Source organism: Mesoplodon bidens (assembly GCF_964165515.1).
Source record: "Mesoplodon bidens genome assembly, chromosome: 7".
Lineage (NCBI taxonomy): Eukaryota > Metazoa > Chordata > Mammalia > Artiodactyla > Ziphiidae > Mesoplodon > Mesoplodon bidens.
This window is the reverse complement of record NC_138164.1, coordinates 111,810,876-111,826,857: the sequence shown is the minus strand read 5'-3', so window position 1 is coordinate 111,826,857 and position 15,982 is coordinate 111,810,876. Positions and strand designations below refer to the sequence as shown.

Here is a 15,982-nt window from a genome sequence, read left to right as displayed (position 1 = left end):
AGGACAGGGTGGCAATGAATTACTTCAATTACAACTTAACTTAGATGTCACTACACAATTTGAAGATATTGGAAACACGTAAGCCATTTGGGGTTCAGGAATATTGTGAAAGTTACTTTCACTGACGTTAAACAAGTCTTTTTATTCTTATCCACAGACCTCTACTGCAGGAACTGTCTACTGTGCAGGTCTGCATAATGAGTATGTCTGAGGTGCTTACTGAACTGTTCAGTTCATTCAAATCTCCTGAAAATTTACCCATCATCATTATCAGATCTGAAGAAACATTCCCTGGAATTACAATCAACATAAACCTTCCTCTCATGTACCCAACACTTCCTCTTCTAAATGTCTTTGCCTAGCTAACAGGTTAACCCCAAATCACAACCTAATTGCATGTCTCACTCCAACGCTGATTCACAAATGGCAACTAAACTAAGCATTTAAAATAAAACAAAAAGCAAAACTTTAGGCATGACTCACTTGCTGCAAAGAAGAATCCTGTGAGAAACCCGTTTCTTTAAAGTCAATTTCATCATCACTGGATGAATGAATATGGCAGGTTGTAACCTATATGCATAGAAATGTAAAAAACTATTTAACAGAGAAAAGTTTTGGACATTTGTATCAGCATTTTTACGGAAAAATCACATTTAGTTTTTCTCTCAATGTGTTAACAATAGCAGGAACAAAAGTAAGTAACAGCTAAGTTGTAAAAATCCACCCAATAATTCAAGGGTACACTTCACTCAACCGGATGGTTTGGCTACCTCTCCTTCTGCTGCCCACCTGTGGTTACTTGACTCACGATTAACAGCACCAGAAAGCATGCGAGAGATGAGGTACTCCACTTAAGTGATTTTGGTAATTATCTCCAATTAGACGTTTACAAAGGGAGGGAAGAAGTTAATGGCTCAGATAAAATATAAAAATAATTAAATGTGCCAAGCCTGAAGGGGAAAGTTGCAATTCCCAGGGATCACTAATGAGCCATTAGAAAGGTCAGGTTTAATACAACCATTTCACTTTAAATTCTTGCATTTCTTGCCCATTCTAAGAAAAGTCTTGTTCATAAACGCTAAATATGACTTAGGTCAGTAGTCCCCTGCTCATTACAAGACCCCAAGTCTTCTGCCGCTTAAAACGTAACCCCCTGCCCTCACAACTTAAAACCAACTCACATTAATAAGCAAAAGCATAAACACGAACTGCTCACCAATCCATGGTTAAGTGATTTTTATTAATTCATAAATGTATTAACAATTAGAAACGAAGATATACAAATGGCTAAGCACCATACTAATGACAGTAATTGCTCTACAGCAAGTAATAAATATGAACAGTCTGTAAAATTCTAAGAACAAGCACTATACTTCTAAGGGTAACTTACACTGTATTTTCTGAGTTATTCGTCCCGTACTTTTTGTAGAAGTGTTCTGGGCAGAGAGCACTGTCCTTGGGGGAGACACAAGCAGCCGTTACCTGCCAGCCCTTGAAGCTGTGCCTAGAAGCCTAGAGTTATAGACACCAGCCTGGTTTGCTTTGTGATGTTCCAACACTGATTCAAGAAGCCCAAAGTAGAATCCAACTGAGTTTGTACGTGGTATGGCTTATGAAATTCTGAATAAATCACTGCCTGAATAAAATTAATCTCTTTTCCCTTTGTCTGGCTATCTTTGGTGAAGATACTGAGTCCAAGTGAATAACCCAGTGTTTCCAATTAATTCCCTCTCCATCCTCCCTAAAGTATAGAGAAAGCATTCACACTAATTTTGAATCTGGCCTGATGAAATCAAAGGCAGACTTTGTGATCAATGAAGGGAACCTGCTTGAGTCGACCGTGGCTTTAGCAAGCTGGTGGGAAAGATATGGGGGTGAGGGTGTTCCAGGAGAGCCCAGCCAGGATGCAAAAAGGAGGTGGTGGAATACTGCTTGGTCACGGCAGCTGGCACCTTGCAGGGCAACTGCAGTCAAGAGCCAGGTCAAGCTGTTCCACTGCAGTGGATTTAGGAGCTTCGGGCAACTTGGCTGGCCAGTACAAGAATCATATTAAGCCCATGTGTGTTGTAGGGGTGCAGCACCACGGGGGGCGGGGAGGGCACAAAAAAGACAATTCAAAGAGCAAGCTCGGTGAACTAGAGAGAAAAAAAAGGAGCTGACTACTCCTAGTATGTCTTGTTGTTTAAGTTCAAAAAGGATATAATGTGTCCTCATTCATACTTTTTGCTACAAAATAAGATTTCATCAGGTCATTAATTAAAATAAGCAACTAGCTTCTGTTGAGCAACTACTATGTGCCAGACACTGTGACCCCCTTATATATTCTCCTTAACTTGTATCCTCAAAGAAATTAATTTTTTCCTCCAAAAAGAAACTACTGTTTTACCAAGTTATTATTAATAATAACACAATGCCTGCACACATTCTCAATTATGTTTTTAAAAGATGTGGGGATTCTGATTCTACCTACACCACACCCAGTCTGAAATCGTTATTAACAGAATGAGCTAAAAGAGCATTTAATTTACCTACAGGGGAAAACTTGTTCATCTCAGTCCCTGATCTAAGCTTCCAAAACACAACCCTTCTGAGGCATCTTCAGCTCAGTAAATGCCTCTTTCATTCCTCTTCTTCCAGCTAAAATCTTAGTCATCTTGTTTCTTCTGTCTCACCCACATCTGTCCACTCTACTGTCAAAAGGGAACCTAAAATCCCACCACTTCTCATCAAGTCTATTATCACCTCCTTAGTGGAAAGTTTCTCCCTCGTCTGGATTAACACTATATTAGGCAACTAACCAGTGTCCCTGCCTCGACCTTGTGTCCCACTACAGTCTATTCTCAATCCAGCAGCCACAATGATCTTTTAAATCACTGACATCAAATCGTGTCACTTTTCATTTCCGAACCTAACGGTTTCATCTCACTAAGATCACAACCCCAGGAGCCTGCTGTGAAGCTGCATGAGATCTGACCCGCAGAACCCCTAAACCTCTCCTCCCATCCTCTCCCTGGCCCGCTCTGATACAGCCACACGGGCGCTGTGCCGGCCTCTGCACCCGCTCTCCCTCCCCCACTTCCCTCCAGCCTCTACACAAATGTTCTCCATGGCGTTTTCCTAGACCACCTAATTTTAAATTGCACATCTGCCCAAAACACTCCCCGACTCCCTCCCCCTAGTTTATCCTCCATCTCCACTGAGGCACGGATTTTTGCCAATCTTGTTTAGTGCAATATCCACAGTGTCCAGCACACAGCAGCCCCTCAAATATTTCACGAATACTAGTAAATCACTAAATGAGAATACAGAATCATAACTTTAAAAAAAGGAACAAGTACAGAAGAACATTCTTGCCAAGCAAGATGCATTCTAAGTAAACTATACTCTTGATGTTGCAGTGAAAAAAAAGCTTTTGAGTTGTTACCTTCTTTCATAATAAAATTTCAGTTTTATTAACTGTCGTTAAAAGAAAAAGCAAATAAGAGTTTTCTTCATCTTGGCTGATTAGGTTGCTAGGAGAATCCTAAGTATGACTTGATAACTGGTAACTTGATAACTGGTGACCTCCAGTGAAAAGTGGAAGCTACAGACACTTGCTCCTTGCTGCACGTGGTCCCACTGTGGACCCCCAGCACTTACATGACCTGGGGATGGTTAGAAACGCAAACCCTCAGACATTCCACCTTGACCTGCTGGATCTCCAGGCAATTCATACATGCATGTCTGTATTACTCTACACAACCTCCATAAACTATCTCCTAAACTACCTCAACCTTAAAAAAAAAAAACCCTCACCCTTGGAGAGGCAGGCCGAGAATGAAACAAACTCAATTTTCCAAAGTCAGTACAGAAACACTGCCTATGTTATCTAAATTTACTCTATCTAAATCCTTACCAATTTTTACAGTTTGGGAGCTTAGTCAAAACAATGCGGCCTCTGGATATAATTAAAACACCAAATTTTACTCGTGATAAACTCCCAACATAAAAACATAAGCTATATCTTATTCATATACTTTGGCATGATGGGGTCAGAAGATTAAAGTACTTCAAAGATCTCAGAGAGAAGGTAATTCAAATGTTGCCCTAGAAGTGATAGGAGCTGGAAGACAGATGCTGCCCTAGAAGATGGCAGGAGCCTGGGGCTGGCACAGCTTATCCTACATAACCGAGCAAGTCCTCAGGCCCACAGCCAGTAGAATAGGTGAGTGTTTGCTGTATAAATGAACGAATCCTGGCTGTGGCTAGAAAATAAAGAACAGGCCAGGGCAACCTAACAATGCACTAACTCAAGCATTTGGTGCTGAACTACAGGTTGACCCAAGTCCTATGAATATACCTGAAATAATTCCCAGAGAGGTATCTGAGCCATCATCCTAAAACCAACTAAATCAGGGCAGTGCATCTAATCTATCTATTTGGGGAGGGAGGTAGGGAATAAGCAATCTATTATTTAACTGCCAATTTCAGTGATGAGTATGCCTGCAACAATTAGAAGGGATATGCTTTTATTTGGACTTTGCACTACACGACCTAGTGGGCATGACACTTCTGTATGACATTTTTGCAAGGGCAACACCCACTGCATGTACCAAACTGTGTTTATAATAATATTCACAACAGCACATTTTCCCTGGAACATGTGGGATATAGCCTGAAACATTCTGGGCAGAAAATGAAGAGCCTGGAGGCTACAGTTCAACTCTCCTTGGCAGCCCAGGATTAATGTATAAGGATCCTTAAAAACTTGGAATACCCATATCCCTAAAAATACTACAAAGCAAAATTCCCTATTAGAAGGACTTAAGACTAAGTAGAGGTTAGTACTGGGTATTTGAAACCAAGGAAGTGAAGAGGTCCTGAGAGATCAACACAAAAGTCTCAAGAAACAACAAAACCATAGAGTGGGGCTAAGTCAACAAAGAATATGAGCAATGCTAACAGGGCTCTATATATCTGACCACTTTTGCTATATAAGCGAACTTCTCCTTCTTCTGTTTTACTGTGGATTATCTATGTAGTCCAAGTATTACAGCAGAAAGTGCAATAGGCAAAGGAGAACTGAGCTTCAATCAGCGTGATAGGTGGAGCCCGTGATGATTTTTTCCTTCAACACAGGTGTAAATGTATGTCTAGATGTGTCTGACCCAAAAGAGCTGTGCACTAATTATGCAGGGCAAGCCCAGGCTCCTGTGTGTGGACATACATGACATTACACACAGTTACAGACTAGATCACTGACGGCATCGTGCAAAGTAGCTGAGTGCTACCTGAACTGCAATGAAGTCCATCTTTATAAATATTTAAACTACTCACAAAAGAAATCTGCTTGAATTACCAACGATAACTTTTTTAAAAAATCCTGATAACAACAAGTTTAACTGGACATGCTTTACTTCTACCTCTGAAGTCAATCTAAAGGTAATTTTTTTTAAAGCTTTAACTATTTTTTTTAATTAATTTATTTATTTTTGGCTGTGTTGGGTCTTCATTTCTGTGCAAGGGCTTTCTCTAGTTGTGGCAAGAGGGGGCCACTCCTCATCGCGGTGCATGGGCCCCTCACTATCGCGGCCTCTCCTGTTGTGGAGCACAGGCTCCAGACGCACAGGCTCAGTAGTTGTGGCTCACGAGCCCAGTTGCTCCGCGGCATGTGGGATCCTCCCAGACCAGGGCCCGAATCCACGTCCCCTGCATTAGCAGGCAGATTCTCAACCACTGTGCCACCAGGGAAGCCCCAAAAGGCAATTTTTAACGAAGTTTCCCAAACAAGATCAGAATTAATACTCCTATTTCTTTATGAATAAGAAACAAGACAAAAATCCCCTTCAAGGAGACCACATTTCCTGCATTCTTAACAAGGAATCAATCTGGGAAGCTCTAAAATGAAAAGGTTCAATTTAACAGTATGAGAGAACAATTTCACCTACAATAAGACCCTGATGATCCAGAATTTTAACCAATTTGACTGGGGGAAACAAAACAATGTACAGTGGGTAATACATTCATTAAAAGTTACTTAACCCTTCCTTGATCCCTCAGGGCTGTGAATGCCATTTCCTCCGTTGGGCTGTGACACCCTGAGACAATAAGGGCCACCAAATCTATTTTAACTAAATGGCCCCCCACGGCTCCCTTTCTACAGTTCTCTCTCAACTTCATAATTCTTCCAGCTCCTAATACCTAAGAATTCTCTCACTATATCCACCTGAACAAGCCACCAACCTGTCAAGAGTCTGGAAAAAGATAACCAAACTTGTTAGACAATCTGCAAAGCAGGAGGCATCGGGCCCTTTGGGCAGGTGACGCAGGATGACTAGTGACCGCTCTGCAGCACCACCCCACCCCGTTTCTAGGCTCTGCTCTGAGCAGATAAGGCTGCCTAACAATCGAGGTGTTACCGTATATTAGAAATGCAAGACTGTGGCTGCTGAATTTCAAATACAGAATTAAGTGCCTGACACACCTACTTCCATGTAGAGTCAAGGCCACCACCTCAACTATCAGCTGGCATGTGCCTGCAAAAGGAAATGCTTTTCCTTGAAAAGCAAAAGCAATACTTACCTTAAAACTCAATGTATTAAAGAAAACAAAGACTACATTCCAAAGTCCAATATAATTTTAAAGAATATTATCAATGCCATTATTCCCTGGCTCAAAGTACCAATCTATTAAAGCTGGGGTTTCAAAGTCATCTATAAAATTTTCCCCCACTGGGAATGACTTTAATGAGGGTCAACTCAACTCAGTAACATTAGAAAATATCGAATACTTAGGTTTTCTAACCACCCGGGGTTATTTAGGCATAAGGCAACAAACCCAACACAGTAAAAGGAAGGCTAGAGGCTGCTCTGTTGAGGTGCCTGGGGAGCAGGGCACTGAGGGAGGTGGAAACCGAGTACAGTGGGAGCAGGTATGCGTAGCTTCTTTGTACCCTTACGTCATCCCAAGCAGGAATTGGAAGTTGACTAGACAAATTAGCAAGAGTATGGTGGGCACTGACCTCTTTTACTGGTAAGAAACGTGAGCTTGGCCTATAATTATCAGGCCAAGTGGAAGATGTCTCACATCTTTCTGAATAGACGGGCAAAGGCCAAGAGCACTGAAATCACAGAAATGTAACCTTGTAGAACCTACTAGATCTACCGTGTTCCTCTTGTTAGTTTCTCCTAAGGAGCTTGTGCAGAACGTCTCCCATCGTTCCCTGACTTCGTCTGGAAGATCTTCAGAGGGAGAAAAGGAAAAAAGCATTAGCACTACAGTGACTTGCACACAGACAAATAAACAGGTAACTCGATAGGGCACCACCCATGTGGTTCCTCAAAGGCGAGCAAGCCCTGCAGGCTGAGCTCTCGGAGGGACGGGGTATAGCCATGCTCAGTCTGAACCCCGAGAACTTTTCAGGAACCCCCTCCCCACCATGGCCTATGCGTGATGCCAAGAGCCCTAAGCAGTTCTCTGAATTCAACAAGTTTTTAAAGACCTTTTGGTAAAAACTTAACCTGGAAAATATGTTTCCAATAAGTTCCCTGTAAAGGTAACAGTCTTTAAGGTGAGGGTAAAAGCAGTTTTGCTCCATGGTCATGTGAGTTTAGGAAACACTGCAAATCTCAGCTCTTGCGCACTTTCTTGAGACACTCTGACCGGCATCTGGCCAATGAATGTCCCACGGAACCCAGTTTGGCTTCTCAAATTGCTCAAAGATAATGTTTCCTAAATGTTTGTGTCATAGGCCAACATATGGATACGTATGCAATAGTGAAAGCTACCTTCTACAGAAATTGTAAAGAAAAGGATACACAAATACTTTTCTGAGAAAATGAAACTATAGCTGTAATCTTGGAGGCCTCACTAAGGTTGTCATCTGACAATTCTGGTTTAAACACACGTGTGTACACACCCTTACAAAGGCAAGCAACTTCCATAAAACGAAGACTGATGTAAAAAAAGAATCATACACATGGCCAATTCATGTGCACAGCTAAGGACAAAGTGTGATGATCTGGCTAACACCTCACTCAAGAAGCAAAATTACAGGTGGGCTAGCCCCAATTTGTCCATCACTGGGCCACAACTATACTTTTCGTGCACATTCAATAGGTAACAGCCTCTTGAACACAAACATTCTTAAGAGAGAAATAGTAGGATAGACTGAGAGATGATTTTCAGCAAGTTAATAACTGAATAAATGCTGTACACAGAGGTTGGAGATGTTTTGCCTTCAGAGCAAGTCACAGGACTAGTAATCCCACTGGGACCAAACCTGGAGCACACAGAGTGCTTGATGCTCTCATGTGGGAGGAGATGGACTCAAGGCCTTGGTGCCAGCGTAAAAGGCATCAATATGGTTTCTTCCAAGTAACCTTGGGCTGATTAAATTCAAATGCTAGTGCAGAAAGAGTCCTTTAGGATACTGGCTAATATCGTTCATTTTAGTAATAAAGAGATGGAAAAAATGCTGTTAAATGCTTTAATATGCCCATTAAAGGAACTCAATCCATAGGCTATGTAGGGGACTTCAGAAGAAAATAAAAAGCAAGAGTAATTGTAGCTCAAGTGGCTCAACTGTCAGCCTACGAGTACTTCAAGCTCAAAGGAACGGTTTAGTGAGCAATACCCTTAGAGAATGAAAGTGGGTAACTAGTTACCAGCTGAGCCTGCCAATACTTAATAAAAGGACTGCAGAACTGAGAACAGAGATACAGCAAAAATCTATATTGTTCAAACACATTCTCAAGAGCCTCATTCAAATCTCGAGATAATATAAGGAAACTCTTCAGACAGCTATTTAAAAAGCTATGAATATTTCCACTTTACTCTTAAATCATTTCTCCAATCCAACAAAAATGTAATGAAAATTCCATAAACCCATTACCTTTGATGAGCTGCTGTACTAAGGCGCTGTTGGGGCCCTTATCAGTGCTGTGCACGATGCAGTTGGCTATCCTTGTCAGGTGTCCCATGTAGCCATGCCGTCTTCCTCCTTCGGCTCTACCAGGGGTAAAGGACAAATATTCAGACTCCTGAGAGGACGGAGTGATGAACAGCTTGGTAAGTACAGTGGATTTAAGCAATTGTTCTAAAAACTGAGGCACTAAAGACAAGAACAGGCGGAAAAAGAGGGTGTGTAATATAACCAGGTTGGGGTAGGGGTCGGGGGTGGGAGTGTGGCAGCAACTGCCTACTCAAAAGACTACATTGTAGCCTCAGTCAACAGGACAAACTCTGTTCAAAGACTCAAACCAACCATGCTCAGTAACATAGTATCTTTAAAAACAAAACCCCATTCACTGATGCCTAATGATTCTGTGACTTTCCTTCCTATCTTTCTGTGAAACTATTTTTCAGACTTTAAACAGATTGTAGGGAAATGAGGTGAGAATTCTGCTGGTTCCTTTTGCTAAGACATCAAATTTTAATTGTATCAATCAATCATCGAGATAGTCATCTACCAATGGCATTTCTCAAGTTAAAATATTAGCTGATTTGAGGACCTGGCCAAGATGAGAGGTAGTCAACTTGTATCTGGCCCACTTCCCACCTGGACACGGACATTCACATTATTCCTCACCCCTTCCCCACTTAAGAGTCCAATCTTCACAACTATGACCCATCTTTACATTTAGACAAACTTTTCACATCACAGTGATTTCTCCGCCCGAATATTTACAAAGTGTCAGACAGTCTTTAAATTCTATGAAACAAAAGACTTTTGATTGCAGACAGGAGGGAACAAACGGAAGAGATCTTTGCTTAAAGGGAGAATCTTTCAGGAGTCACTAAGAAAAACCATACTGTGCTTGTAGGCTTGCCTGGAAAATGAAATATCTGCTAATAAGCTTAGTAGAGGGCCTGGGAATACCTAAGGGTCTGAAGGCATAAGGTTGACCTCAGCTGAGCTGCTATGAGCCTCTTTCAGTTTTCATAGTAAGATCCCACGACCCGAGCGTTCCTTCTGGGCAAATTCTTAGTCAGAAACTCTGGTATTCCCTCAAACCCTCGCAAGGGAAAACAAACACCCATCTCCAGGTTTTTTGGCCCAAGGCTCCGGAGTTTCTTTAGGCTTCCTGTTCAGGGAAACCTTTAAAAGCTCTTTCAGGACTCCCCAAGAGAGGAGGAATGGTATTAGCCAGGCCTTCAGAGGATGGAGCTCACGGGGAGCACAGCACACGGGACACCTCGGCACTGGCGAGACGAGGAGGCAGAGAGAGGAAGGGGGTCAAGGAAGGCTAAGGTGGGGCAGACACATAACCAGAGACGCCACTCTGGCCACAGACAGCACCCCAAAGGAGCTCCATTTGGAGGAAAGTATCCGAGGTCCACCAAGACTGAACCCCTGCCACCCTCAAACTACACGCCACCTTTCGCCACCCAGAGTCAAAGCAAAGCCCTATCGGTGTTTAGTAAGCAATTTAAAAAAACCAAACCCCAGAAAACAAAGCAGACAGCTCCCGTGAGTTACCTAGCTCTCCTGGGCACTGCAAGAGACATCTGAACAGAGACATAGAGCAGGGAGATCCTGAGAAAGGTTAGACTATAAAGGGGCATGTGACAACTTTATGGGGTGATGGAAACGTTCTGTGTCTTGTCTGTGATGGTTACATGACTGAATGCATTTCTCAGAATTCCTAGAAATGTATACCCAAAAATGTATACTTCAATAAACCTGACTTAAAAACAAACACAAGAAGTATACCTTGAGAGTGTTTCCCAAACATACCCACCTGCTTCAGAATCTATGGGACGGCATAAAAGCTCCCAGGGCATTAGAGAGGAATGCCTGTTTCAGACAACACCGCTAGGGAAAAAAACTCCGTGTAACAAAGCTACTCACATGCAGCAACTAATACTTCAGGTAATCTTGCCAATCAGCTAACGGAAATTTTCTAAAAAAGGAAATACTACGCAATTTTACCCTCCCTCTAGTTCCATGCACAAAGTGACTCTTTTCTTCCATGAGAACCCGGGGTAAAAAGGACAAAGGTGCTGATTAAGGAGGACGTGACTTTGTAATTCTTTTCCTTCAACTCCCCATTATTCTCAGAAAAACAGCCATTCAGAAAGGACCAAGAAGTTGCAAAGGCAGCAACAGAGGTGGGGAGTACTCCCAACCCCTGTTCTTTCAAGACAGGTAGAAAGACAGGGGGATCTAAAAGTAAATTACTAGAAAAATATCCGTTACAATTAAATAATCTGGAAGTCCCAAGAGAACCATCTGTAACTGTAAAGTGGCCTGTACCATGTAATTATATTATATTCATTGTTCCCTGTCTAGGGCAAGGGAGTATATTTTCTTCAAATTAAAAATCAAACTGAACTCCTATCAGAAAACAATTTACTTACTGTTTCTTCTCGTTCATTTCCCAGGCGTCAAGTATTCGTTCTATCAATTGACATTTTTGAAAGAGCTGAATAAAAAGGAACGTTCCAGTTTAACATTGACATCAATGTCAAAGTGTCAAATTTTTAAAGTGAAACACAACTCTAGTTAAACAGAAAAGTGATACCTATCACTTTATATATATAACCCAGCAAGCCTAATACAGCTGTGAATTACTGGCTAAATCAGATGCACCGTGAAAATAAATTTACTCAAGGGCCCCAGAACACTACAGGGATTCAAGACAGGATCTATGCCTTTAGCAGTGAACCTACCAGGAAATAATATATTTCAAGTACTGCTACCAGTGAGCAGCTAGCCTAAAAGCAAAGCCAGGTTTTACTCTGAAATGGAATAAAGAAAATTATGCCTCGGCAAAAATTTAACTCACAATCCACAGCAATACTTGTACATTTTAAATGCGAGCAACACTTACTTCTCTATGAGCTAACATTACTGCATTCGTATTAAAAATAGGTGTGGCTTGCCAAACTTCCGCACGCCAATGACCAGTGCTGTGGGCTGCATTATCGAATGTGCACAGCCAGTCTTATTCAAATGTCATTTGTCTTCCCCATCTACTTGGTTACTCCAGGTTAGCCTTTCCCATCTTCAAGGTTTGGGCGTAACCCAGTATGAGCTAGAGAATGTCACACAATCACAGAACTTCAGAGCAAGAAGAAACCTGAAGACTGACTTAGTAAAATCACCTCATATTTAACAAAAGAAAACAGACCCCCAGAAAAGGCTTCCTCGACACTGCCTGAGAACTCACTTCTCCCAACTTTCAGTCATAAATTCAGCACTAGAAATTAAAACTCTGGCAAGCCAAATAATTGGTTCAATTGTTTTCTGCAGTATTTAAATTTGCATTGTTCTTTTAATCTCCAAAAGATTTCTAAATCTTCAAATTTATTAATTTTCCCAAATAAGCAAGCCACTTAGCCTTTTTTTTTTTTTAAAGTTCATCTAATGGTTAACTGTCCAGGATATGATTTACAGAACCACTGGTTAAAAGTATCACTACAATGAAAATAAGTTAAATAGTCAGACTCTGAAATCTAACCTCCCACCCTTAAACCTCAATTCACTTCACACCTTAAGCAGAAAAATGCTATAACCAGGAGTGGCAGAAAAAAGACACCAAGTAAGCTTACATGTTTCAATAACAAATTGTCACCAGTGGAGTCTTGATCAGTAATTGTGCTATTTTCTGTGTTTTCAAAAGGACTTGCAAGAATCAGTGCAATACAGATTTCCACTTGTGTGTGTAAAAAGTTATTCCATGTGTATTTGAAGAACATGTCCTACAAAAAAAGAAAAATAATGCTTTCTTTTATTCAGTCTCCTCCATGTTTAAGCCACTACATCAACACACTCACCAAATAATGAATTAATAAAGTGAAAATGATGTGTTCCTAGTACAATAGGACAAATGAAAAGGAACACATTTTATCTTAAATGCAGTTTAAAATGCCTTCATAGACTAAATAGCATGGTATCTGCTCATTCAACATGTCAGAATTTGCATGGATCTAATAGAGACCAACAATAAACAAATAAAGAGAAGACAATAATAAATTTCTCAAACAGAAAGAGAGTGTCTTTTTGTTTTCAATATGACTAATACAGATATGAAGTTCAGTAGATTTCCAATAATTTTCAAAGAAATTTATGAGAATTTCATTTTGCCTCAACAAATGTTTACTGATGACTTCTGAGCAGCACACAGTGCTAGGTGCAACACGGGAGACAGACAAAAATACGGTCTCCAATTTTGAGGTGCTCACACCTTAAAAAAAAAATAACCACTCGGGCATTCAAAACTCATAGAACTATCAGTGGATAGAGCAAAACAAGAAAGGTATGAGAGGTGGTGACGCGCGGAACTCCTGGAGGTGCAAGGCTTTTCCAGATTACCCGAAAAGGTAACAGTAGCACAAAAAAAGGAAAGACAATTCCAAAAAGCACAAATGCATAAAGTATGTATTCAGGATAGCGTTGAGTCTTGGTTATCTAATCTCAAAATGAAAAGATAATGATTAATGATCCATTTAGGAGTTTTATCAAATTAATCACTCAAAAGTGGCTCTAAGATTAACAACAGAATGAATTAACAATAGCTGTAAACTTACTACTAGGAAGATGAAAGACTAGTGATTGATGACTTCAGTGAGACTCCCAGAGACAGGATGAGGAAGTTATATCCCTATGAGAGGGTAGGGCAAAAACTATGTCCCCAGAGGGCAAGGGTTATGCTGGCGAGGAAACTGTAATCCTGTGGCATCTCCTCTTTCTCCAAACGATCCTGCTCTCCATGCCTTCTACTGCTATGTCATTTAACACAAAGCTGAAATACAACTAACAGTATGTGTCTCAGTGAAGCTAGGAAGAACAAAGGGAATGGCTGATGGAGCACCAGTGGGTTTGAAACTGGATGTGAATTCAAATCCTGGCTCCACCACTTACTAGCCATGGAATGTATCCCCTACCTGGGCATGATCTGAAAAATCATGCCCAGGACCACATGAGAAATGTATATGAAGTTTTATACCCAGGGTCACATGAGAAATGTATTGAAGTGTGCATTCAGTGCCTCTCATGTAAAGAGCAAACACCCAGATTCTCCTTTGAAACACATGCCAAGTTCCTCCCCGTGTACAGTGTGGCCAGCAGGTGTAGAGTGTGGGTCCTGGGAACCCATCTGTGCTGTGCGGAGGCAGGACAGAGCAATCAGAGGCCCCGGGGCCAGGCCCATGGGTTCCAAACACAGGCCTTGGAGCTGGGGAACTCAGGGGTCAGGGAAGTCCAGGTAACTCCTGGGCTCTTCCTTTTCCCTTCCATTCCCTTCTGCTTCCACTGAAGCAGACTAAATCAAAAGACGGTCTCAGACTAAATCGAAAGACAGTCTTTTAGACTCAAATCAAGACAGTGTCAGAGACCTCGTATACTATCTCAGTGGAAAGAAGATCAAAGCTTGTTCCCTGGCTAATTATGAAGAGAAAATAATGCTGTAAGCCCCAGTCGTTTATTGCTAATACAATCCCCTGAAGAGGGTGATTACACTCACTCTATCCTCCACACGAGACTGGGCTTCTTGAGGGAAACGTCTGTCTTAACCATCTTCGAAATTCTCTAATACAGTTCTTTACGCACGGCAACAATAAATTACTACTGAAAAATTGAAAGCATTCAGAATTGATGATAACCTCGAGGGGAAAACTATATAAAAGACTGTTTACACTCGGACCAAGGAAAGTCATTGACACATATTGTAAATTTATGAGGTTCTACCTTCAGTTATGTATCCACAAAGTATCAAGGGCAAATTAAGACATCTTTCAGGGGATATCGTACCAATATGACCCCAATGCTATTCAGCTCCATAAGGTCCCCGTTGATACTGCTGGTATTTGTTTGGAGGAGGCTGGATATCAACCTAATCACATTCAACCGGGTGTTGCCCACGGGAGGGTCCAGCACGCCCCACGTAGTCTTCATCACACTTTTCTGAAGAAGAAAAAGCTTTCCAATTAAATTCAGTTCAGTAAACAAAGGGTGTAGGAGTATGTACTAAGATACAATGCTAGGTAAACTAAACCTGCAAACAACTTGGCCTAAATTCTACACCTGAAGGAAAATCCAGAACTCCTACTGATGATATCTTTAAGATATGATGAAATGAACATGAGGGAAAAAAATTAAGTAATTTCTCTGGACCACAAATTTTATAAGAAATCAAGTATCCCCTTGCCTTCAACATTCCAAACACCACAGGAATGAAGCAGAAAGCTACTGAAGTCCATGAAAAAAAAAAGTGCAAAATTCCAATCCTGACCAGAAACCTAAGAAACTAAGAAAAGTTACAAGTGGTTTTAGATCACAGTTCTCTATCTCTGCCAAATCTGTGATAAAAATACAAACTCAAAAGTTGCCTCTGGATCACAACCTTGAAACAGGATCAACCTCAAACCTGTTCTTGTCCATAAAAGGGAGTTTCTATTCTCTGAAATCACAAAAGACAGACACAGAACATTCCAGAACTTCAGAAGTTTGGCAGGAAAGGATGATGACCTGTGACAACGAAGCAATGAGGATGCCCTTCTCCATGTCCGCGTCCACAGGGGATCCCTGCCCCCCTGCCTGCGCTCCTCCAGGCCCAGTGGAACTGGACGGCTCCCAGTTTCACTCCCTGCTGCACAGCTCTAACGAACATGGATCTACTCACACACCACAGCATGTAGTAAAAGCAGCCACAAGCTGAACTCACTCACTCCTAGCCGTGAACAAGAGGAAGGGCAAACCAAACACTCTTACTTCCGAGTTAGGTCCAAGAAGAGTACCAGTGTGAGAATCCGTATTAGACGCTGTCTTTTTTGTCCGCCTAGAAAGAAGACTGTGGCACCTGAGACACAGGTCAGGGGCACCTGGCCATACCCTCTCCTCTCACAGGTCCTCCTTCCCCTCCAACTCCCACTTCTCTTCTCCTGAGCAAATCCTTCTCCTCTCCCTACCCTCCCTCCCCTTCTTCCCAGGTCTGGCACAAAGGCCGCCACTGCTAAACACCAGCTCCACCCACAAGGTGGTTAAGTAAACAGAAAGCAT

The 15,982-nt window shown here is 41.6% G+C and overlaps 1 protein-coding gene across 13 annotated transcripts in view; it reads right to left on the bottom strand.

Moving 5' to 3' along the window:
* PPP6R3 (protein phosphatase 6 regulatory subunit 3) overlaps positions 1-15,982 on the bottom strand; it is a 130,316-nt gene that overhangs the window by 30,594 nt on the left and 83,740 nt on the right. For 11 of the 13 annotated variants that reach the window (XM_081238993.1, XM_081239001.1, XM_081239003.1 and 8 more), the window contains 6 exons: positions 14,735-14,887; positions 12,535-12,684; positions 11,341-11,405; positions 8,873-8,988; positions 7,135-7,220; positions 484-570 (listed from right to left, as the gene is read on the bottom strand). In XM_081238993.1, the coding sequence (XP_081095119.1) occupies positions 484-570; positions 7,135-7,220; positions 8,873-8,988; positions 11,341-11,405; positions 12,535-12,684; positions 14,735-14,887 (657 nt within the window). The remainder of the gene's footprint in view (positions 1-483; positions 571-7,134; positions 7,221-8,872; positions 8,989-11,340; positions 11,406-12,534; positions 12,685-14,734; positions 14,888-15,982) is intronic. The other 2 variants (XM_081238996.1, XM_081238997.1) reach the window with 1 other exon arrangement.